General features: G+C 55.7%; 4 gene segments (V, D, J or C); all 4 read right to left on the minus strand.

The window, feature by feature from the left end:
- The window catches only part of LOC123943474, a 1,358,446-nt gene that overhangs the window by 153,573 nt on the left and 1,179,846 nt on the right, over positions 1 to 25,027 (minus strand). Inside the window, 1 exon segment of the C gene segment in view lies at positions 10,010 to 10,063. Within this exon segment, the coding sequence occupies positions 10,010 to 10,063 (54 nt within the window).
- The window catches only part of LOC123943485, a 162,126-nt gene that overhangs the window by 45,625 nt on the left and 91,474 nt on the right, over positions 1 to 25,027 (minus strand). Inside the window, 1 exon segment of the C gene segment in view lies at positions 11,302 to 11,359. Coding sequence covers positions 11,302 to 11,359 — 58 coding nt within the window.
- LOC123943471 overlaps positions 2,300 to 25,027 on the minus strand; it is a 104,812-nt gene continuing 82,084 nt past the window's right edge. Inside the window, 5 exon segments of the C gene segment in view lie at positions 2,300 to 2,841; positions 2,942 to 3,259; positions 3,523 to 3,861; positions 3,940 to 4,257; positions 10,809 to 10,845. Coding sequence covers positions 2,447 to 2,841; positions 2,942 to 3,259; positions 3,523 to 3,861; positions 3,940 to 4,257; positions 10,809 to 10,845 — 1,407 coding nt within the window.
- LOC123943793 overlaps positions 10,809 to 25,027 on the minus strand; it is a 397,541-nt gene continuing 383,322 nt past the window's right edge. The window contains 1 exon segment of the V gene segment in view: positions 10,809 to 10,851. Within this exon segment, the coding sequence occupies positions 10,847 to 10,851 (5 nt within the window).

Consider the following 25,027-nt stretch of genomic DNA (forward strand, 5'->3'; position numbering starts at 1 on the left):
GGGCGGCCAGGCCGGCCGGGTCAGAGACGGGTCTGTGCATCGTGTGGGGGCCCAGCGGCGGAGGCCCCTGCTGGTCGCATACAGGGACCAAGCCCGGGTCCCGGTTCCTGCCACGTCCGGCCTCCTCAAGGACAGGACGAGCCGGAGACGCTGGGTCCCACCGCAGGGTCCCCTTCCCCGGCACGTCCCCTGTGCGACCTTTCCCGCCCTGTGCGGCCCTTTCCCGCCGGCCCTGGACACACGCGGCACACAAGCAGCACTTCGGGACGGAAGCCTGCGCAGCGGAGCCGTTTCGTAAGATAAAACAGACACGTTTATTGGAAGGCGACACGCGGGTACATTGCACAGGCCGAGTCTCCGAGCTGGAAGCAGGGGGGGATCAAAGGACGCGCTGGCGGGCTCCGCGGGTTGCCCACCCTGGGTCCACCTCCCGGGCCTCTGAAGGTCTCCGCGGGCCAGTCATTTCACCTGCAGACGACAGACGGCGTGAGATGTCTTCCCGCTGCCCCGGGCTGGGTGCCCCGCCCCCTCCTGCCCTGGCCCCGCCGTTACCTTGAACAGCGTCACTGTGGTGCTGTAGAAGATGCTGAGGAGGAAGAGGACAATGAAGGTGGACGTCATGGTGTTCAGGTTCTCGAAGTCTTCCTCCTCAGCTCTCACCTCTCCCTCTGCAGGGAACACAGCACAGAGGGGTCAGGCCACGCGTCAGGGAGGCCCGGCCCCAGAGCCGCCCTTGGGCTTCGGCGAGGCTGCCCCTGGGGTGCCAGGCGGGGCGGGGACGGTGGGAGTGGGTGTGCGCAGCTCCCGACTGATCCCACAGTCTCCTCGGCACTTGCTTTGGGGGGCCGAGGGCTCCTGGGCTCCGTCGGGAGGCCTCGAAGCCAGGGGTTAGCTGGGTCCTGGGAGCCCGAGACAGGGGTCAGGCCGAGGCAGAACACAGGCTCAGCAGAGCAAGGCCGACCCGAGCACCCTGTGTGGCAGCCGTGGGGGGCAGAGAGCACAGCAGAGCAGCACGGACACAGGGGTGTGGCGGGGCAGCAGCGGGGTCAGGGGCACACTGCCAGGACTGCCCGGGGGGAAAGCCAGGGAGCAGGGCCTTCTGCCAGCTCTGGGCTGCAGGGGGTGCTCAGCCAGGCCGCCGAGGCTGGAGAGGCTGGCAGCGGGGGCCTGGCGTGTGTCTGGGCCCGGGGGGAACCCCCATTTCCTAGTGAGAGTCCCACTCGCTGTCTCTCCGTCTTGGAGCGATGGCCCCTCGGAGACCCTGTGTGGGGCCCTGGCCAGCTGTCTGCACTGCCAGGCCTCGGGGACCAAGGGCTCAGATAGAACCCTCCAGGAAGGGTGACCCTGGGGTGGACTGGGTGGACAGGCTGAGGACACTCAATGGGGTCTGTAGCCCACTGGGCCCTTTGGGGCGTCTGCAGCTCAGGTTCGCAAGGGTCCGGTGTGCAGGGGGGCTCTCAGAGGCAGCCCAGAGGGGGCCGTGCTGCTGTGGCTGTTGGCAGGGGAGGCCCCCCTTGGACACTTGCCCCTCCTCTCACCAGGTCTGTACCCCCTCACACCTGCTCCTGGGGGCCTCATTTCCCCCTATTTCCAGGGCTGGGTGTTTGCAGGGGCTCTCCACTCAGATCAGGCCCTCTGCAGTCACCCCTGCAAGGAACAGCCTCCCTGCCTCTGGGGCCGATGTCCAGGCACTGCGGGCTTGGTCAGAAGCAGCCCGGCCCCGTTCACCTGCGGGCACTGGGGTTCTGCTGCCTTCTAGAGCCTGGGCATGGGCAGGGACTCCCCTTGGCCGTAGGCCTGGGAACGGTGGCTGCAGCCAGAGTCCAGGCCTTCAAGCTGAGACAGAGGGACAAGCAGAGCTTGGGCAGCAGCCCCTGACAGAGGGACGGCGGGTGTGCAAGGGCTGACACCTGCGAGTGTGTGTACGTGTGCGTGGTCTATTGCATACGTGTGTGCACGCGTGCGCCTGTGGGTAAACGAGCACGTCTGTGCCTGTGCGTACCGTGTGCGCGTGTCCCCGTCCGTGACTGTGTGCGTGCAGACGAGTGCGTGCGTCTGTGTGTCCACACGCGGGAGCGTCCGTGTCTGCATCCGCGCGCATCGTGTCTGTGTGTGCAGGTGTGTTGCACACGCGTGGTCGTGGGAGCAGCTACGGGCGCGGAGAGCGTGGGCTCGGTCTGCGAGGAGCGCGGGGACTTCCGGAGGCGGGGTGGGAGCAGGGACGGTGGTGAGGGTGGGCTGGGGGGGGACAGCCCGGCTGTGGCCCTGGCAGGCGAGAGCGTGGCTTACTCAGAAGGAGTGTCTTTTGAATGGATGTTTTTATTTCTGGTTTTGATAAAAGGTCACGTGTTGCCCCATCGACAAGGTTAGTGGACACACAAGCACACGCAGCGATGGGTGAGCCGGGGGCTGTGGATCCACCGGCCGGGATCCAGCGGCCCAGTGGTCAGTAGCAGGTGCTGGCCGTGTCAGACAAGACCAGGGACACGTTGTAGAGGGTGGGTTTACCGGTGGACTTGTCCACGCTCCTCTCGGTCACCATGTGGGGCAGGGCCTCATGGCCTACTACACAGGTGTAGGTCTCCCCAGCGCTCCAGTCCTCCTCGCTCACGGTCAGGGTGCTGTGCACAAAGTAGAGGCCGGGGGCTTGGGGCTCGGGCGTCGGAGCACTGGTCACGTAGGTGTCGGGGGGCACGGGCTGCCCCTTCTGCAGCCATTGCACAAACACGTCTGGGGGAGAGAAGCCCTTCACCAGGCAGGTGACCGAGGCTGACTCCCGCAGGCTCAGCTGCTCCCGGCTCGGCGGCAGGACGTACACAGACGGCATGTGCTTGGGGACCGCTGTGGGAGGAAAGATGAGGTGAGCTCGGGCCGGGGCCACTGGGGAGAGACCCCCAGAGGCCACGGGAGAGTCGCGGGGCAGAGGGGGCACGGGTCCTACCCTTGGGCCTGGAGATGGTCTTCTTCAGTGGCGAGGGCAGATCCGTGTGGGTCACCGTGCAGGTGAACTGCTCCCCTGACTCCCAGTCCTCCACACAGACTGTGGCCTCCCCCATGGCGCTGAAGGTGATGTTGGGGTGGCTCTCAGAGATGTTGGTGTGGGTTTTCAGAGGCTCGCCATTCTGGCGGGTCCAGGAGATGGTCAGGCTGTCGTAGGTGGCCAGGTCTGTGACCAGGCAGGACAGCTTGGCCGACTTGGTGAGGAAGATGCTGGCAAAGGAGGGCGGGATGGTGAAGATGCTGATGCCCACGGGTGAATCTAGAGCAGGACAGAGCTTGTGTCAGCGACTGGTCAGGCGTGCGGGCAGGCAAAGGTGGGGATCTTCCCCAAAGAACACAGGGTGAGTTCACACTGAGCCGTTCTGAGCCTCAGGGACCCACTGGAGCGGAACACTGGGCGCCTACCTCCCAGCCCTTGGCCGCTCTGGGAAGCCAAGGCTCAGGGAGTGGCCGACCTGAGTGGACACCCGCGCATGTGAGGGATCCCCAGCCCGAGGGGCTGCAGCGGGGCCGAGCACTCACTGGAAGTGCACACGGAGGACACGTTCTTCTCGGAAATGACTCCGCTGTGCTCCACTTGGCAGGTGAACACGCTCTGGCTGAGCCAGGCGCTCTCGGTGATGGTCAGCGTGCTGAGCACTTTGTAGGTCACCGCCCCGGACACTTTTCCGTCCGCCTCCACGTTGCCGGTGTCGATGCCGGATGCGAGCTGCTTCCCGTCACGAAGCCAGGACACGGAGATCTGCCTGGGGCTGAAGCCTCTGGCCTGGCACAGCAGCTGGGACGTGCGCGGGCCGCTGCCCGAGAAGGCGTCGCGCGGCGGGATGAAGACGGTCACGTTGGGGGGCAGTTCTACGGTCACTGCAGGGAGGGGACCAGGCGTCAGCCCCCTGGCCTCCCCCTGCCCACCCAGCCGCGGGAGGAGGGCCCGGCTCTCACCTGGGAAGGGCACTTTCACGGATTTGTTACCGTCGGTGTGCTTGACCTTGCATGTGAGGTAGTCCTCGGAGCTCTGGAGGACGTCCACGGAGGGCAGGAACACCTGAGAGGTGGCCATATACTTGCCCTCTCTCAGAACCGAAGGGAAGTTCTTGATGTCCCGGCTGCCGACCTCACTGTTGTTCTTGTAGGTCCAGGAGAAGGTGATGCCGTTGGGCAGGAAGTCCCCGGCCAGACAGCCCATGGCCACCAGGGTCTCATCAGACTGGAAACTCTCACAGGTGATGAGGGGGAAGAGGTTTGGAGGGGACGGGTTCTCTGAGGACCACAGAAGGACAGGAGATGAGTGAGAAGGTGTCTTCTCCCCACACTCCGCCAGGTGGGCCAGAGCCAGTCCCATGGCCCCTCATCCCGCTCCCAGAAGGGCTGGCCTCACAGCCTCCCCAGCCTTGACCAACAGTGCAGCAGGCGGCTGGGCTGAGGCCCAGTCCAGCTGGGAAGGGGAGGTCCAACGCCCCCCACCCTGCTGCAGAAGCCTAGCTCTGGACTTGTGGGAAGCTCGGGTCTTCATGGCCTCTCGAACCCTATGGTACCCTGGCTCCCAGGTCTGGATGGCTCGGCCAGCGCTGCTTTCCCTCTGAGACACAGGAGCCAGGTTGCTGTGCTCAGTTCCAAGCCTCACGAGCTGTCTGTGATGCAGACAGCATAGAGGGGAGCCCACTGGCCAGTGCGGCTAGGGTCAGGGGACAGTGTGTATGTGAAAACTTGGACCCGTACGTGGCCCAATGCAGGTGAATCCAGCCCAAACTAGGACATCAAGCTCCTCTGAACCAAGACAGCTCAGCCAGTTCATTTTGGCTGGACCAGCTCAGTGACCCTATTTAATCAGCACAATGCACCCAGCCTGGTCCAGCTCAGCCACCTCAGCTCAGCCCAGATCAGCCCCGTTCAGCCCAGGCTAGCTCACCCAGCCTGGTTCAGCTCAGCCCATCTCAACGTATCTTAGACCAACCCAGCCCAGCTCACCCAGCCCCGTTCAGCCCGGCTCAGCCCAGCTCAGCCCCGTTCAGTGCAGCTCAGCCCAGCTCAGCCCAGCCTAGCTCAGCCTAGCTCAGCCCAGCTCAGCCCAGCTCAGCTCAGCCCAGCTCACCCACCCAGTTCAGTTCAGCCCAGCCCAGCCCAGCTCAGCCCAGCTCAGCCCAGCCCAGCTCAGCTCACCCAGCCTGGTTCAGCCTAGGCCAGTTCAGCGCAGCTCAGCCCAGCTTAGCCCAGCCCAGCTCAGCCCAGCTCAGCCCAGCTCAGCCCAGCTCAAATCAGCTCAGTCCAGCTCAGCCCCGTTCAGTGCAGCTCAGCCCAGCTCAGCCCAGCTCAGCCCAGCTCAGCTCAGCCCAGCTCACCCACCTGGTTCAGATCAGCCCAGCTCAGCCCAGCCTGGTTCAGCTCAGGCCAGTTGAGCCCAGCTCAGCCCAGCTCACCCAGCCCGGTTCAGCTCAGCCCAGCTCAGCCCAGTTCAGCCCAGCTCAGCCCAGCTCAGCCCAGCTTAGCTCAGCCCAGCTCACCCACCCAGTTCAGTTCAGGCCAGTCCAGCCCAGCTCACCCAGCCTGGTTCAGCCCAGCCCAGCTCACCCAGCCCAGCTCAGCTCAGCCCAGCTCACCCACCCAGTTCAGTTCAAGCCAGCTCAGCCCAGCTCACCCAGCCTGGTTCAGCTCAGGCCAGTTCAGCCCAGCCCAGCCCAGCTCAGCTCAGCTCAGCTCAGCTCAGCTCAGCCCAGCTCACCCAGCCCGGTTCAGCTCAGCCCAGCTCACCCAGCCCGGTTCAGCTCAGCCCAGCTCACCCAGCCCGGTTCAGTTCAGGCCAGTTCAGCCCAGCCCAGCCCAGCTCAGCTCAGCTCAGCTCAGCCCCAGCTCACCCACCTCGTTCAGCTCAGCCCAGCTCACCCAGCCCGGTTTAGCTCAGCCCAGCCCAGCCCAGCTCAGCCCAGCCCAGCCCAGCTCAACCCAGCTCAGTCCAGCTCAACCCAGCTAACCCACCCGGTTCAGTTCAGGCCAGCTCAGCCCAGCTCACCCAGCCTGGTTCAGCTCAGCCCAGCTCACCCAGCCCAGCTCAGCTCAGCCCAGCTCAGCTCAGCTCAGCCCCAGCTCACCCACCCGGTTCAGCTCAGCCCAGCTCACCCAGCCCGGTTCAGCTCAGCCCAGCTCACCCAGCCTGGTTCAGCTCAGCCCAGCTCAGCCCAGCTCAGCTCAGCTCAGCCCCAGCTCACCCACCTGGTTCAGCTCAGCCCAGCTCACCCAGCCCGGTTCAGCTCAGTTCAGCTCAGCCCAGCTCACCCAGCCCGGTTCAGCTCAGCCCCAGCTCACCCACCTGGTTCAGCTCAGTCCAGCTCACCCAGCCCAGCTCAGCTCAGCCCAGCTCAGCTCAGCTCAGCCCCAGCTCACCCACCCGGTTCAGCTCAGCCCAGCTCACCCAGCCCGGTTCAGCTCAGTTCAGCTCAGCCCAGCTCACCCAGCCCGGTTCAGCTCAGCCCAGCCCAGCCCAGCTCAGCTCAGCTCAGCCCAGCTCAGCCCAGCTCACCCAGCCCGGTTCAGCTCAGCCCAGCTCACCCAGCCCGGTTCAGCTCAGCCCAGCCCAGCCCAGCTCAGCTCAGCTCAGCCCAGCTCAGCCCAGCTCACCCAGCCCGGTTCAGCTCAGCCCAGCTCACCCAGCCCGGTTCAGCTCAGCCCAGCTCACCCAGCCCGGTTCAGCTCAGCCCAGCCCAGCCCAGCTCAGCTCAGCTCAGCCCAGCTCAGCCCAGCTCACCCAGCCCGGTTCAGCTCAGCCCAGCTCACCCAGCCCGGTTCAGCTCAGCCCAGCTCACCCAGCCCGGTTCAGCTCAGCCCAGCTCAGCCCAGCTCAGCCCAGCTCACCCAGCCCGGTTCAGCTCAGCCCAGCTCACCCAGCCCGGTTCAGCTCAGCCCAGCTCACCCAGCCCGGTTCAGCTCAGCTCAGCCCAGCCCAGCTCAGCCCAGCTCAGCCCAGGTCAGCCCAGCTCACCCAGCCCGGTTCAGCTCAGCCCAGCTCACCCAGCCCGGTTCAGCTCAGCCCAGCTCACCCAGCCTGGTTCAGCTCAGTCCAGCTCACCCAGCCCAGCTCAGCTCAGCTCAGCCCCAGCTCACCCAGCCCGGTTCAGCTCAGCCCAGCCCAGCTCAGCTCAGCTCAGCTCAGCCCAGCTCAGCCCCAGCTCACCCAGCCCGGTTCAGCTCAGCCCAGCTCACCCAGCCTGGTTCAGCTCAGCCCAGCCCAGCTCAGCTCAGCTCAGCTCAGCCCAGCTCAGCCCCAGCTCACCCAGCCCGGTTCAGCTCAGCCCAGCTCACCCAGCCCGGTTCAGCTCAGCCCAGCTCACCCAGCCTGGTTCAGCTCAGGCCAGTTCAGCCCAGCTCAGCCCAGCCCAGCTCAGCCCAGCCCAGCTCAGCTCAGCTCAGCCCAGCTCACCCACCCGGTTCAGCTCAGCCCAGCTCAGCCCAGCTCAGCTTAGCTCAGCCCAGCCCAGCTCAGCCCAGAAGTGCCAGTTCAATCTGGCTTGGTCCAGCTCAGCTGAAGACCGCTTTGGCCAGCCCAGTGTAGTCCTGGGTCCTGCAGTCCCGGAAAGTCCGGTCCCGGGATGGTCTAGAAAATTTCAGAGCTCCGGATCTGCTTGCCTTTCAGCTAAAGCCAGCTCACCCAGGAAGCCAGTACTGATGGGCCTGGCTCTGGGTCCGCGCCTTCTGGTGCTTACCCCTGCCTGTTCCACGGTTGTGTGTCCTTGTGGATTTTCCACTAGGACCCCTATTTTGTCGTGACCCCAGGCTGAGCTCTTGGTGCCCAAGCACTAGCAGTCACTCACACGTCCGTGTCCTGGGTAAAACGCTTCCTGGCCAGTTAAGGTTCGCCAGGACACGTTGCGAGGATGGAGGAGGGACCACTGTCGCCAGGGAAAGCCTGCGTCCGTGCTCCGGAGCAGCGAGTGCTGCTTCTGAGCTGAGAGGGCGCTCGACGCTCCCCGCCCGGCCTGCACCGTCCTGGGCAGTCGCCTGAGCTGACCTCCTGCCTTCGGAGTCTAAAGTAGGCTCCCCACTTTAGCCAAGTTCCCTCTAATAAAAATCATCATTACCTAGGGCATCTTTGTCAGAAAGCCCCTCGCTGCAGCCGGCCGTGGCCCCACACCCAGGGCCGCCTTTACAGCCGAAAGCCCAAGTGGGACTCCTGTGCTAGGGCGTCTGAGCCATAGGGATCCACAGCCAAGAAGCCACGGGGAGCCCTTCCAGCCCTGTCCTTGAAACCGTCTTTAGAGCAAGTCAAACGGGGAGACCAGATCCTGGTTACATATAAACCTCATTGTTTCACTGAGCGTCGCTAAAGACTGACCCTCACCCCCAGAAGCCAAAACAGGAAATAGGAGCTTCTCTCTTACCAGCTGGGTCTCTGGTCACTGTGGGGGTCTTGGGGAGAATTCCTCCAAATCCATTAAAATCGGGTGGTTGATGCACAGGCGGTCAGCCTGGCCGCAGAAGCCACAAGTGCCTGCCCCCAGCCACGGCGGACCCGGGGAGACCCCCAGCCACGGCAGGCTGGAGGGCCAGGTGGGCTGTCCACGGGCCCCATCAGCGCGGGACCCGGCGGAGTTCCTTTCTGATCCGAGACCTGACCGGGCTTCCTCTTAGTCCAATAAGAACGCGCTTCACTGACACCACTCAGGACAATCACTCGTTTCCTCTAATAATTGTCCTCACAGGAGTGCTTGGAAACAGGTCTGTGGACAGGCTGCCGGGAAGGCCACCTCCTCAGGGTACCTCCGTGCCTCTCCCTCACAGAGAAAGTCTTAGAACACGGACACAGAGATCGCAAAACCCCACTTCGGGGCACCTGAGGGCGGTTAGAGGTCAACGACCGGGAACCACTGATTCAGAAAACCCTACACGAACACGCTGCAAACGGTCCCGGAGACCAGCTGAACTTCCTAAATGTCCTACTTGGGAAATGAGTATAATTCAGACGTTGGTGAGCTCAGACCGAGAGAGTAAATTCGGAAAGTCAAAAAAGGAAGCCTCTGGCTCCTGCCAGCATCTCCGGCTTATTTTAGAAAATGCAAATCGCGCAGGTGTTGTTTTGCAGGAGGCTGCGCTGGCCCCTGGGGCTGGGCAAAACCACCCGAAAACCACTTCTGCTAACCACAAACTATGAATTTGCAAGTGTGTTTTCTTGCTTCCTAAAATAGACGGTCCCAGCGACCTGCTTCCTGCCACCTGCCAGGCCTGCCCCGGCCGGCCCTGGCCCTGCCGCTTCCTGAATCGCTGAATTAAACAAAAAATAAACTTCATTGATCATCGCCAAAACTCAGCTGTGGCAGGGGCCGCCTTCTCGTACCGACTCCAGAAAGATAAGATTCTGGCAGGTTAATTGTCTAATACACTTGAAAATCTCCGACATTTTAAAGTCACCATTTTTCAGCCATTTCTCTCAGGAGAAAAGAAACCCTTCAAGGATGTCCTGTCCTTCTATATTGAGAGCGCATATACTTAGCAGGAGCAAGCCACGCTCCCCTGGAGGCTGACCGCCCAGAGCCCAGCTCCCTGGGCCCCAGACCTGCCCCTCAGTGTCCCTCCCTGCCCGGACGGCTCTGTCCCCGACCAGGAATCCTAAACAGCCCAGTCCCTGAACCACTCTCATGGTTCCCAGCACAGTCTCCCACTACACGCTCTACCTGTAGCCCTCCCCTGTCCTGCACACACAGCCGGCCGTGCACGTTCCTAGCGACCGCAGGATTCTAAGCACCCGGCGGCCCTGTGACCCTGGGGGTCCCGGCCCACCCATGGCCGGCCCAGCCTCCAGCCCCCTCTTCAGGGACTCAGGTCCTGCATGGGACCTGCCGGCAGGATTCTAGTTTTAGAACGGCATTGGAAAATCAAGAGGCGCAGAAGTCCCCAAATCACCTGGTCCTCGTCCCCTCCCGGCCAACCTGTCCCTCAGGGGCCTGTCCCAAGGACCGGCCATCGGTGCTCAGAAAACCCCACAGAAAGGAGCAGAAAATAAAGGCCGTGGCAAGGCCAGTCTTACCTGAGGACACGGTGACTGAGGTCCCCTGGCCCCAGTAGTCCATACCATAGTAGTCACAGTGGTGAAATCGCCGTCCGCACCCCACCAAAACCCCGGGGGCCTGGCCCGGCCTCGCCAGACTCAGAGACTGGCACGGTCTCTGGGCCCCACAGAAGCCGATCGTCCAAGTCACCCCCCCACTGCCCCTGAGACCCCACAGAAGCCAGGACACTGCGCACCTGGGCCGCCCGGCTACAAGCCCCTAACTGGGACTCCGAGGTCCAATCTGCCCCAAGGGCCACGGCCGCAAAGACCCCGAGTCCTCTGATCGCACCACAGTCGCCGTGGCCCCAAAACTACGTGGACAGACCAGCCAAAGGAGTCGCCTTGCCTCTGAGTGCAGATGTCCTCAGGGCAGGGTGGTCATCAGGCCCCCGTTCTGGTCCCCATCCTGGCCTCCAGAAACCCCAACAGCCTGATCCCCCCAAGTGCGGCCAGAGTGGGGAGGCTGAGGACCCACCTGAGGACACGGTGACCAGGGTCCCCTGGCCCCAGTAGTCAAACCAGTTGTCACAATGTGACAAGTGTGTGGGAACTCCGGACAAGAAGTCGGACCTGGCTAGAGCCTCAGACCTCAAAACCAGGAGGCAGCCCAGGAGGCAAGGGAGGCTGAGCGCCCGGATGGCGGGGAGCCGCTGGCTGCCGGCCCCTTCCCTTCCCCTGGTCCTCCCAGATCCCAGACCCAGACAGCCTCATTTTCTCCCCCAAATGCAGCAAAAAGCCCCAGAGAGAGAGGAGAGAAGGGCTGGGGAGGACTCACCTGAGGAGACGGTGACCAGGGTCCCCTGGCCCCAGTACTCAAAGTAGTCACATTGCCAAAGGCCCCGTTAGGGGGTGTACAAAAACCTCGGCCCCGCCTGGCCGCCCGGCCACAGTGGACGCACCCCAGACGTGGAGCCTGCTCTGCCCGCCCTGCCCCCGCTCTCCACCCCACGGAGGGGCCCCCCAGAGCCACAGAGGCCGCCCCGCTAGAGGGGGCCCCCAGACCCCGAGGTCTCAGGAACCTTCTGCTCCAGGGCTGGGGCGAAGGGCCAGAGAGAAGCCGTCTTACCTGAAGACACGGTGACCAGGGTCCCCTGGCCCCAGTAACCAAAAGCGTCGCACAGGGACACAGTCCCTGCTTCTCCCCCAACAGAAACCCTCCCGGCCCGCACCGTCCACCTTGGAGCCTGAGGACGCAGCCCAGGCCGCCGGCTCCCCTGCCCGCAGAGGCACCCCCAGGGCCAGAGCGAGGCAGGGAGGGCTGCAGTTACCTGAGGAGACGGTCACCAGGGTGCCCTGGCCCCAGACGTCCAAGTAGTCATGGCCACACTGGCACAGCCGCCCAGCCCCCGCACACAGAAAGCCGGGCCCCACGCTTCCCTTCCCACCAACGCCTGAGCTCGGGAGTCTGTCTGCCCGGCCCTCAGCTTGGTTGCCACCCAGGGGCTCTGCCAGCTCTGAGTCCAGTCGCCACGGGGCCGGGACCCAGCAGGGACCTTGTGGTCCCGCAGGGCCCTCGGCCGGACGGTGGGCTCAGGGCTGCGGCCGGCCCCAGGTGCCTGGCCCTGTGCCCACAGAGCCGCTACCACGGACACTCACCCGAGGAGACGGTGACCAGGGTGCCTTGGCCCCAGTAAACCAAATCCCAGGGGCACAGCCTCTGCCCAGCTGCGTCTCCCATACAAAAAGTCACTTGACCTCGTAGCGCCCTGACCTCCCACCTGCCCTCAGGGTGGGCAGCAGACGCAGCCGAGGAGACGAGGAGACGGCGGCCCATGCGGCGCAGCCCCAGGCGCCTGAGTCAGCAGCTGCACGGGGCGCGGGACTGTGCTGGGGCCCACAGAACCCCCCGCCCGGCCACGGTCCCCAGGGAGCGCAGGGGCCGGAAAGCCTGCTGTCTGCTGGAAGGAGTGGCCCGCCCCGTGCCCCCACACCGTCCCTCCTGCCCCCAGAGTGCTGGCCCTGCATTTGATGTCCCTCCTGGCACCTGACTCGCGTTGGTCCTGAGGTCACGGTCTCCCGGCACAGCCATGCAATGGCCGTCACTACTTGGGGCCCAGGGTTGCGCGCCCTGCCCGCCCGACCAAGCTCCCATCCCCTCCCCCGGTGTCCAGGCTGCTGCGCACACCACGCCTCCTCCAGCCTGTCAATGACCCAGGCTGTCCCCGTGGTCAGGTCATGTCCACTTGCAAAGTCCCTTTGTCTTCTGAGGCGGTTAAGCACCCCTCCCCCAGGTTCCTGGGCTTCCCCCCACCCCCGGCGGGTGTGCAGGGACCGGGAGGGCCCCCCTCTGCTGCTGGAGTGCTCCCCTGCGGGGTTTCTGTAGGGTTGCGAATCACTGTGGCCCCAGTTAGCACTGTGGTTCTTGGCTCAGCCAAAACCCCAAGGACCCTACGGCAGGAGGCGGAGGGGTGGAACCACAGACCCCCATCCTCCGGCCACTCCTGACTGCGGCAGACGAGTGGCCAGCAGCAACAATAATAGAATATTAGAGGCCTTCCTGTGTCCGTTTTCCTTTTATCTTTCAGAAATAAGAGTAGATCCAGGACTGTGCCCACAGGCCACCCGCCTCCTAACCACGTGGTCTGAGAAGGCCGGTGGCTGCCACGGCAGGGCCACACGCAGGTTCATGGCCAATCCCCAGCCGGGCGCCTGGGGGCCTGCCCGAGGCTTGGCCCATGAGGCCACATTCCTTCTGGCCACATCCTTGGACCCAGGGACAGCTACCTCGGGAACTCTGGCTGTTCACTGTCCCCATGAACAGGCTGCTGGGGCCCAGGGCTGTGCCGGTTTGCCGGGGCTGCAGGTCCTGGAGGAGGGTTCCCAGCTCTGCAAGTCTGTGGCTGGGGGCGGGCTCAGGGGGCAGGGCATGACATCCACGGGGGCTGTGTCCCCACCGGTGGGGCTGCTCTCCCCTGACCGCATGTGTCAGACCTGGGCTGGGCGCTGGGACCCACGGGTTCTCCGGCTGTGGCCTTCGGGGGGCAGAGCCCCACACAGGCTCCCACAGCCGGTGTGAGAGCGGCGGATGCGCTCACGCGGGGGCGACTGCTGGGGCAGGGAGGGACTGATGATGCCCTGGGGCTCATCACCACCAGGTGACCCACCAGGGGCAGAGCGGGTGGGTGAAGAGGGTGTTGGAAGTCTGTGTGTGTGTGTGTGTGTGTGTGTGCGCACACGTGTGTGATGCCAGGCAGAGGGACAGCCAAGGCCAAGACCACCCACAGGCTGGCGGTGTGTCTGGAGAGGAGGCCACGTGGCTTGGATTCCAACATGACCCATGTGCTCCTCCAAGAGGCTTGTGTGTGGACCCGGTTTAGAGTCTCTGTCTGGAAAGTTCTGTCTACTATTGTGCGGAGGCTGGATCTAGGCCGGCCTGGGGGCACCCGGAGCAGGAGGTCTGGGTGCTGAGGGAGGGTTAGGGAGCCCTTGGGGTGGCAGGTTCTGTCACGGGTGCTCCCATGGGAGGGGTGGGGAGCAGGGGTTAGGGAGAGCAGGGCAGAGCGTCTGAGGTGGCCCCCAGGATTGGGCACCAAGGTGCCCAGTCTTGGGGAAAAGGGGAGAAGCTGGGGAGCGCCGTGCAGGGTCAGTGAGGGGTGCAGCTGGTCATGTCGGCCTCCGGCAGGTGGACATGAGGTGCTGGGGAGACCCCGCCGTGATGCTGGGGCGCAGGGCCTCTCCAGACATGGTTGGACACCAGCCCATGCACAGTGTCTGGGTCTGGAGCAGGGAGGGACGAGCCTGAGTTCCCTGTGGGGGTGCCCTGTGCGAGGGCGTACCAGCGCAATGGCCCTGAGCAACCTGTGGAGGATGCAGGTGGGGGAGGAGAGGCAGGGTGAGGCGGGGAGAGCAGCGGTCTGTTCCTGGGAGGAGGTGCTCCTGTAGCCTGCATGAGGACCGGGTGGCCCTGGGGCCCTGGGGCTCGGGGCAGTGCAGGTCGAGGAGAGGAGTGGTCACGGCCTATGGTCCCTCCCCACCCCCATGCCTGGGCCTCCAGAGCCTGCCCTCCAGGGCCCAGGGGGAGGCTCCCAGCCGGCAGGGCTTCCTCCAACCCCACCCCCTTGCTGGGGACTCGGGACTGTGGCCTCAGCCCTGGGCCTGCTGTCTTCTCTTAGGGAACGAAGGGTAGCGTGTGCTCTGGCCCTTCAGGAAGCACCTGCTCTGGGTTTCTGGGCCGTCAGCTCCTGGCTGGGGGAGGGAAGGTGCCCTCCTTGCCCTGCGGCCCTGCTCCTGCAGCTCCAAGTCCCAGTCCCGTGCCTGCCTCCTCACCACGGCAGAGAGCCAGTCAGGCCACAGCACTCGCTGGCCTGCAGAGGACCCAGTTCAGCTCCTGCAGGCCAGCGAGTCCTATCGGGCCCGGGTGGAGGATAAGACCTAACCTTGGCAGAGCTCATGGGCCTTCCGCAGAGACCTCTGACCTGCCATCCCTGGTTCTTCCTGGCGATGCTGTGTGGAGTCTGGATCAGGGCAGCTGTTCTGGGTCCAGAGCCTGTAAGCTTTGTGTCTGGCCGTGCTCGTCCCAGGCCAGGCTGTGCAGCTTCCTATGGGTCGGTTCTGGGACCTGCCCCTGTCCTCCAGGGAAAGGACACAGGAGTTACAGGTGTGCGCCCCATCAAGTGCCGGGTGGTGTCTGGATCCGTATAATGGGGCAGCCGGGACTGGGGTCAGTGGTGGGCATTCCAGCCTCTGCCCACAGATACAGGCTCCCAGGCCCCTACCCATCCCAGAACCGTGACTGGGAAGGTGTCTCCTCGCTTACTTAGCTGCCCTGAATAAGACTCAGAGCCAAGCTGAAGGCTAAACGCCTGTGACAGGTGGGGAGGGAACCCTGTCAGTCAGGACATGTCCAGGAAATCGCTTTTGAAAATGACCAGTGAGCATGGAGTGGCTAGTGTGGGGCCTTGAGGTCCTTCCAGTCCTGTGGCGCTGCCATGTCTCAGTGAGCTCATCACACTCCAGGGTGATGCACCCCGAAAATTGGGCACGGTGGTAGACCAGATGGCTGGAATACAGGTGTGCTCTGGCAAGTTCTGGGAGCATTCGTCACACTTCTGGGAGAAGCTTCCTATCTGAGACTTGGCCTCTGATGGCCTCTGCCATGCGGAGCTGGTTCCTGAGCACGTGACTCCAGAAGGGAGGTCCTTAAGGACAAAACCACAAGAGGAACGTCTTCTTTTTTTTTTAATTTTTAAAAAATTTTTAAATAAACATATAATGTATTTTTATCCCCACGGGTACAGGTCTGTGAATTGCCAGGTTTACACACTTCACAGCACTCACCATAGCACATACCCTCCCCAATGTCTATAACCCCACTCCCCACTCCCTCCCCCATCCCCCCAGCAACCATCAGTTTGTTTTGTGAGATTAAGAGTCACTTACGGTTTGTCTTCCTCCCGATCCCACCTTGTTTCATTTATTCTTCTCCTACCCCCCTAACCCCCCATGTTGCATCTCCATGTCCTCATATCAGGGAGATCATATGATAGTTGTCTTTCTCCGATTGACTTATTTCACTAAGCATGATACCCTCTAGTTCCATCCATGTCATCACAAATGGCAAGATTTCATTTCCTTTGATGGCTGCATAGTATTCCATTGTGTATATAGACCACATCTTCTTTATCCATTCATCTGTTGATGGACATCTAGGTTCTTTCCATAGTTTGGCTATTGTAGACATTGCTGCTGTAAACATTCGGGTACACGTGCCCCTTCGGATCACTATGTTTGTATCTTTAGGGTAAATACCCAGTAGTGCAGTTGCTGGGTCATAGGGTAGTTCTATTTTCAACATTTTGAGGAACCTCCATGCTGTTTTCCAGAGTGGTTGCACCAGCTTGCATTCCCACCGACAGTGTAGGAGGGCTCCCCTTTCTCTGCATCCTCGCCAGCATCTGTCATTTCCTGACTTGTTAATTTTAGCCATTCTTTTTTTTTTAATTTTATTTTTTTTATTTGTTTATTTACAGCATAACAGTGTTCATTGTTTTGGCATCACACCCAGTGCTCCATGCAGTACATACCCTCCCTATTACCCACCACCTGGTACCTCAACCTCCCACCCCCCCGCCCCTTCAAAACCCTCTGTTTGTTTCTCAGAGTCCATAGTCTCTCATGGTTCATCTCCCCTTCCAGTTTCCCTCAACTCCCTCTCCTCTCCATCTCCCCATGTCCTCCATGTTCTTTGTTATGCTCCACAATTAAGTGAGACCATATGATACTTGACTCTCTCTGCTTGACTTATTTCGCTCAGCATAATCTCTTCCAGTCCCATCCATGTTGCTACAAAAGTTGGGTATTCATCCTTTCTGATGGAGGCATAATACTCCATTGTGTATATGGACCACATCTTCCTTATCCATTCGTCCGTTGAAGGGCATCTTGGTTCTTTCCACAGTTTGGCGACCGTAGCCATCGCTGCAATAAACATTGGGGTACAGATGGCCCTTCTTTTCACTACATCTGTATCTTTGGGGTAAATACCCAGCAGTGCAATTGCAGGGTCATAGGGAAGCTCTATTTTTAATTTCTTCAGGAATCTCCACACTGTTCTCCAAAGTGGCTGTACCAACTTGCATTCCCACCAACAGTGTAAGAGGGTTCCCCTTTCTCCACATCCTCTCCAACACACGTTGTTTCCTGTCTTTCTAATTTTGGCCATGCTAACTGGTGTCAGGTGGTATCTCAATGTGGTTTTAATTTGAATCTCCCTGATGGCTAGTGATGATGAACATTTTTTCATGTGTCTGATAGCCATTTGTATGTCTTTGTTGGAGAAGTGTCTGTTCATATCTTCTGCCCATTTTTTGATATGATTATCTGTTTTGTGTGTGTTGAGTTTGAGAAGTTCTTTTCCTGGATATCAACCTTTGGTCTGTACTGTCATTTGCAAATATCTTCTCCCATTCCGTGGGTTGCTTTTTTGTTTTGTTGACTGTTTCCTTTGCTGTGCAGAAGCTTTTGATCTTGATGAAGTCCCAAAAGTTCATTTTCACTTTTGTTTCCTTGGCCTTTGGAGACATATCCATGACCAGGTGGGATTCATCCCTGGGTTGCAATGTTGGTTCAACATTCGCAAATCAATCAATGTGATAGAACAAATCAATAAGAGAAGAGAGAAGAACCACATGGTCCTCTCAATTGATGCAGGAAAAGCATTTGACCAAATCCAGCATCCATTCTTGATGAAAACGCTTCAAAGTATAGGGATAGAGGGAACATTCCTGAACTTCATAAAATCGATCTATGAAAGACCCACAGCAAATATCATCCTCAATGGGAAAAAGCTTGCAGCCTTCCGTTGAGATCAGGAACACGACAAGGATGCCCACTCTCACCACTCTTGTTCAACATAGTATTAGAAGTTCTAGCAACGGCAATCAGACAACAAAGAGAAATAAAAGGTATCCAAATTGGCAAGGAAGAAGTCAAACTCTCTCTCTTCGCAGATGACATGATACTTTATATGGAAAACCCAAACCACTCCACCCCCAAACTACTAGAACTCATACAGCAATTCAGTAACGTGGCAGGATACAAAGTCAATGTACAGAAATCAGTGGCTTTCTTATACACTAACAATGAAAATACAGAAAGGGAAATTAGAAAATCGATTCCATTTACTATAGTACCAAGAACCATAAGATACCTGGGAATAAACCTAACCAAAGAGGGAAAGGACCTGTACTTGAGGACCTACAGAACACTCATGAAAGAAATTGAAGAAGACACAAAAAGATGGAAGACTGTTCCATGCTCTTGGATCGGAAGAATAAACATTGTTAAAATGTCTATACTGCCTAGAGCAATCTATACTTTTAATGCCATTCCGATCAAAATTCTACCGGTATTTTTCAAAGAGCTGGAGCAAATAATCCTAAAATTTGTATGGAATCAGAAGAGACCCCGAATTGTTAAGGAAATATTGAAAAACAAAAACAAAACTGGCGGCATCACGTTACCCGATTTCAAGCTTTACTACAAAGCTGTGATCACCAAGACAGCGTGGTACTGGCATAAAAACAGCCACATAGACCAGTGGAACAGAGTGGAGAGCCCAGATATGGACCCTCAACTCTATGGTCAAATCATCTTCAACAAAACAGGAAAAAATATACAGTGGAAAAAAGACAATCTCTTCAATAAATGGTGCTGGGAAAACTGGACAGCGATATGTAGAAGAATGAAACTCGACCATTCTCTTACACCGTACACAAAGATAAACTCGAAATGTATAAAAGACCTCAACGTGAGACAGGAATCCATGAGAATCCTAGAGGAGAACATAGGCAGTAACCTCTTCGATATCAGCCACAGCAACTTCTTTCAAGATATGTCTCCAAATTTTAGCCATTCTGACTGGTGTGAAGTGGTATCTTGTTGTTTTGATTTGTATTTCCCTGAAGCCGAGTGATGTGGAGCACTTTTTCATGTGTCTATTGGCCATCTGGATATCTTCTTTGCAGAAACGTCTGTTCATGCCAAGAGGAACGTTTTCTTGCTTCATCTCTCAGGCTGGAAAGAACAAGTCATTGCTGTTGCCGACAAACTAGCAGTTGTGAGAAGCCACCAAAAGGATAGAGAGGAATAAGGACTAGGATTTCCCTCCTCTGAGACCCTATGACATGAGCAAAAAACAGAAAAATAGGTGGGAGTTTACAAACAAATGTGAAGAACAATGGGAGGGGGCACCAAGTCCTGCTCTGGAAGGAACAGAAGACCCAGTGGCTCCTGGCCAGTCCCCCAATCCCTGCAGCCCAGACAGCTGGTGGTGGGGTTAACAAAGCCCTGAGAAGGCAGCTCATATGTTCCTACATGCCTGAGAGAAGGGACTTGCTGGGGTGGTCATCATGCTCTATGGGACAGATCACCTTCAGTGCACACGACAAAGCGTTGACAATGGGGTAGACAGGGCTGACGTGGGACTCCTCACTGAGTGAGGAGTCAGAACGGGAACTTACCCAGCCACTGAGAGTATGGGGTGTTGGGCAGGTATCTCTGTGAAGGCCATTCCTTCATGGCAGGGGAGGGGCTGCCCCAGTCATTGGTACCTGAATCAGGAGGGATGGGCAGGAGCTAATGTGAATTCATTGTCATTCTGGCTTTTTGTATAGGAAGGGAAGCCCCAGCTTCTTCAGCATCTCCTTGTCCAGAGTGAATCCTGTGTCCATCTTGGGCTTCCCTGATGCTCTCGTCCCTGGAGCTGGGAGCACTCTCATTTTCCTGGGGTTTAAGGACCATACACTGCTGGACAGACACCTCACATCCACCTGCTGTCTGGCTAGCATGGGATGGCTGCTGCTGCTTCTTCTTTTTCTTCTTCTTCTTCTTCTTCTTCTTCTTCTTCTTCTTCTTCTTCTTCTTCTTCTTCTAAGACCTTTATTAATGGGTGCTTGCTGTTTGTTGACTTTCTTGAAAAAATCAAGTTGTAAACTTTTATTCCAAATTAAAAATGAGGTTCTTGGAATGTGGACAAAATGGTGGAGAAGTAGGAGGTGCCGTTTCAACTGGTCCCCTAAAGTGAGCTGCTTATCTACCAAAGAACTCTGATCACCCATGAAATCAGCCTGAAATTAGAATTATACACATCTGGATCTCTACGGGGGCAGAAGACGCCAGTGGGCAGGTAAAGCGGAGTGGGAACATTGGAAAGTAATACCCCAATACGAGCGTGCCCTGTGATTGGAGACCAGCATTAACTTGAGGTCTGGTTGAAAGCACTCAGAAAGAGCAAAAGTTCTTAAGGGGAAATTGGTTGAATTGGGGGGTGGTTAGGGACAGGGGCTTAAGCGCACAGACCCAGGATGGGTACCCCTGGTGCTGAGCCAGAGAGAGTGCAGAGAGGAAGCCAGATCTTGGTCCCTGAGCCACCAGCACACGTGAGAGCGTCTGGGTGGCGGCTGTGTGACGGAGTCTGGTGTGGACAGCAGCCACACTCTCTAGAACCACAGCCTTTTGCACTCCGCATGTGCGCTGCGCTACCGGGGTCTGAGTTGCTCTCCACCCCCTCCCCTGAGAGAGATCCATGCGGACACTAGCCGGTGCTCTCTAGGATCAGCCAAGAGTCTGAACACTCCCAGCCTGGGCCACTGTGAAAATCTCAGCGTGCTGTCCCTGGTTGGGACCTCTCTGGCGGTCTGGAGCTGCCCAGACGGCCACGGCAGAGGCAGCCGCTGGAAGACAGCTCTCCGGACTAGTATTTCTCCTGGTTTTTCTAACATCGGGGTACAAGGGGGAGCTCCTGCGACCCCTGAGACGGTGACTGGGGACGTGCTCTGCCGGTGGCTGGGAGCAATTTAAGTGCTCTGGAGCACCCAGAGGGGAACAGACTGAGGCTTCTCTCTGAGACGGAGTTCTGGGTGCAGTTTGCTTTCCTCTAGACCTCCAAAGAACTGCAAAAGGCTGCCAAGGGGAGAAAAACAAAAAACAAAACTGCAAAAAACCCCCAGAGAACAAAAGCCTGAAAAACAGGTTTCCTCAGAGCCCAGCCCCTTGAGGGGGGAAGGAGGACTCAACTCTAGCAAGACTCCCTGAAAAACCATGCAGTGGGCCCCTCCCCCAGAAAGCCAGACAAAAAGCCACCACAAAAACCCCCAAAACCCCTCAAACTAACAAAAAGCAAAAAACAAGAGGACAACCACCACTACTTCATAGATACAACTTTTATTTTAAATTCGTTCCCACTATTCTCATTCTTTTCAATTTTTAAATAATTTTCACCTATTTACCATCACAATGAGACATTCAGTACAACAAATTCCATAATAACCTTTTAACTTGAACGTTTTGATATATATTCTTGTTTTCTTTTGCTTTTCTATTTTTTTAAATATTGATATACAGATAAGCTTGAAGGTAATCCTCTTTCCCCAATCAATACTACCCCTATATATAAACTAGTTTTAATCCCCCTTTATTGTGGGAAAGTTGAGTCCTTTAACAAAGGTATCAATACATCCAGGAAGAATCAAAATAACCTTCCTCACTCACACTGAGGATTTATAACCTCCCTCTCATCTTTTCCTTCTGCCAGTGTTTCTGTGTATTTGTGTTTGTTCTGGTCGTATATAAATCTTACACTTGGGGTTCATTTTGACTCAGTTCTTTTTTTCTTGTCCTTTACTTTTGTTGGTCTTTTTGTTTGACTGTTTGTTTTTGTATACTTTATAGATCTTACCTTTGGGGCCCATTCTGGCTGGGCCTTCTGTTTTATTTTCCCTTTTTCTTTTCTCCTGTCTCCCTTTCTCTCTATCTCTTTTTTTCTTTTTTCTCCCTGGGACTCCTGATTGCCCAGAAGCATTCCAGGGTGCACTGTGCCTAGATCATGGTTGGTATATTCTGCTACACATCCCCTCAACCACTTCTCACCATGACTAGGAGGAGGAATGCCCAACAGTGCCCAGGAAGAATGCCCAGACAGTGCCCTCTCCATCAGAGCAACTGGATATGGACATAAAACAGTATGTCAGAAAGGGAATTCAGACTAACAATTATCCAGGCAATGGCTAGTTTAGAGAAAACCATTAATGACAACATGGAATAGATTAGGGCAGAAGTGAAAACGACCAGGGATGATGTTAACAATACCATTAATGAGTTCCAATCTAATCTAAATTCTCTAGCAGCTAGGGTAACTGAGGCAGAAGATAGAATTATTGATCTAGAGGACAAACTGAGAGAAAAAGGAACAGGAAGAGGCCTGGAACAAACAGCTTAGAAGCCATGAAAACAGAATTAGAGAAATAAATGACAGCATGAAACATTCCAACATCAGAATTATTGGAATCCCTGATGGGGAGGAGAAAGAAAGAAGACTAGAGGATATAGTTGAACAAATTATCCATGAAAATGTTCTCAATTTGGGGAATGGAACCAGCTTTCATGTTCTAGAGGCAGAAGGGTCTCCCCCCAAGATCGCAGAATCTAGAAAGATCTCGAGACACCTGATTGTGAAACTGAGTAATCATAATTTTAGACAGGAGCTCTTGAATGCAGCTAGGGGAAAGAGATTCCTTGCGTACAGAGTAAAGTCCATCAGAATAACATGAGACCAGTACACAGAAACGTGGCAAGCCACAAAGGGCTGGCAAGATGTATTCAGGGCACTAAATGAACAGAACATGCAGCCAAGAATACTTTATCCAGCAAGACTGACATTCAAAATGGATGGAGAGATAAAGAGTTTCCAAGACTGGCAGGGTTTAAAAGAGTATGCAACCACCAAGCCAACACTGCAGAAAATATTAAGGGAGGTTCTATAAATGAGGAAAAAACCCAAGAATATCATTGAACAGAAATATATGGAGACTATCTATAGAAACAAAGACTTCACAGGTAACACGATGTCAATAAAAACCTATCTCTCAATAATCACTATCAATGTGAATGGCCTAAATGTGCCCATAAAATGACACAGGGTTGCAGATTGGATAAAACGACAGGACCCATCCCTATGTTGTCTACAAGAGACCCATTTTGAATCTAAGGATACATCCAGATTGAAAGTGAAGGGATGGAGAAGCATCTTTCATGCCAATGGGCCTCAAAAGAAGGCTGGGGGGGCGCCTGGGTGGCTCAGTGGGTTAAGCCCCTACCTTTGGCTCAGGTCATGATCCCGGGGTCCTGGGATCGAGCCCCACATCAGGCTCCCTGCTCAGCAGGGAGCCTGCTTCCCCCTCTCTGTCTGCCTACCTCTCTGCCTACTTGTGATCTCTCTCTGTCAAATAAGTAAATAAATAAAAAGAAGGCTGGGGTAGTGACTTTCATATCAAATAAATTAGATTTTAAACTAAAGACTGTAGCCAGAGATACAGAAGGACACTACATCATTCTTAAAGGGTCTATCCACCAAGAAGATCTAACAATTGTAAATATTTATGCCCCCAATACAGTAGGAGCCAACTACACAAGACAACTGCTAATCAAGATAAAGAGTCATACTCATATGAATACATTAATCATAGGAGATCTTAACATGCCACTCTCAGTAATAGACAGGTCATCCAAGCAGAAAATTAATAAAGAAATAAGAGCATTGAATGAAACATTGGAGCAGATGGACCTCATCAATATATACAGAACATTCCACCCTAAAACAACAGAATACTCATTCTTCTCAAGTGCACAAGGAACCTTCTCCAGAATAGACCACATACTGGGTCACAAAGCAGGACTCAACCGATACCAAAAGACTGACATTATTCCCTGCATATTCTCAGATCACAATGCTTTGAAACTGGAGCTCAATCACAAGGAAAATTTGGAAGGAACTCAAACACCTGGAAGCTAAAGACCACCTTGCTTAAGAATGCTTGGATCCACCAGGAGATCAAAGATGAACTTAAACAATTCATGGAAACCAATGAGAATGAAGACACTTTGGTCCAAAACTTATGGGATACAGCAAAGGCGGTTCTAAGGGGGAAACACATAGCCATCCAAGCCTCCCTCAAAACAATTGAAAAATCCAGAATACACCAGCTGTCTCTACACCTTAAGAACCGGAGAATCAGCAACAAATTAAGCCAACTCCACACACAAGAAGGGAAATAATCAAAATTAAAGCAGAGATCAATGAGATAGAAACTAGAGATACAGTAGAACACATCAATGAGACCAGAAGCTGTTTTTAGAAAGAATCAATAAGATCAATAAACCATCAGCCAAACTAATCCAAAAGAGAGATGGCCCAAATTAATAAAATTATGAATGAAAAAGGAGAGATCACAACTAACACTAATAGAAACAATCATCAGAAATTATTATCAACAGTTATATGCCAATAAGTTAAGCAACCTAGATGAAATGATGCATTCCTGGAAATCTGTAAACTTCCAAAATTGAACCAAGAAGAAATTGACAACATGAACAGACTGATATCTAGCAACGAGATTGAAGCCCTGGTCAAAAACCTCCCAAAAAACAAGAGCCCGGGACCTGATGGATTCCTTGGGGGAATTCTATAAAACTTTCAAAGAAGAAATAACGCTTTTTCTCCTGAAGCTTTTTCAAAACATTGAAGGAGAAGGAAAACTTCCAGACTCTTTTTATGAAGCCAGCATTACCCTGATCCCCAATCCAGGCAAAGACCCTACCAAAAAGGAGAATTTCAGACCAATATCACTGATGAATATGGATGCAAAGATTCTCAACAAGATCCTAGCAAATGGGATCCAGCAGCACATTAAAATGATTATCCTCCTTGACCAGGTGGGATTCATCCCTGGGTTACAAGGTTGGTTCAACATTCACAAATCAATCAATGTGATAGAACAAATCAATAAGAGAAGAGAGAAGAACCACATGGTCCTCTCAATGCAGAAAAAGCATTTGACAAAATCCAGCATCCGTTCCTGAAGAAAACACTTCAAAGTATAGGGATAGAGGGAACATTCCTGAACATCATAAAATCTATCTATGAAAGACCCACAGTGATTATTATTCTCAATGGGAAAGAGCTGACAGCCTTCCTGTTGAGATCAGGAACAGGACAAGGATGCTCACTCTCGTTCAACATAGTACTAGAAGTCCTAGCAACATATCAGACACATGAAAAAATGTTCATCATCACTAGCCATCAGGGAGATTCAAATTAAAACTACATTGAGATACCACCTGACACCAGTTAGAATGGCCAAAATTAGCAAGACAGGAAACAACGTGTGTTGGAGAGGACGTGGAGAAAGGGGAACCCTCTTACACTGTTGGTGGGAATGCAAGGTAGTGCAGCCACTTTGGAGAACAGTGTGAAGACTCCTGAAGAAATTAAAAATAGAGCTTCCCTATGACCCTGCAATTGCACTCTGGGTATTTACCCCAAAGATACAGATGGAGTGAAAAGAAGGGCCACCTGTACCCCAGTGTTTATTGCAGCAATGGCCATGGTCTCCAAACTGTGGAAAGAACCAAGATGCCCTTCAATGGACGAATGGATAAGGAAGATGTGGTCCATATACACAATGGAGTATTATGCTCCATCAGAAAGGATGAATCCCC

This window comes from Meles meles, chromosome 6 (genome assembly GCF_922984935.1).
Source record: "Meles meles chromosome 6, mMelMel3.1 paternal haplotype, whole genome shotgun sequence".
NCBI classification, from domain to species: domain Eukaryota; kingdom Metazoa; phylum Chordata; class Mammalia; order Carnivora; family Mustelidae; genus Meles; species Meles meles.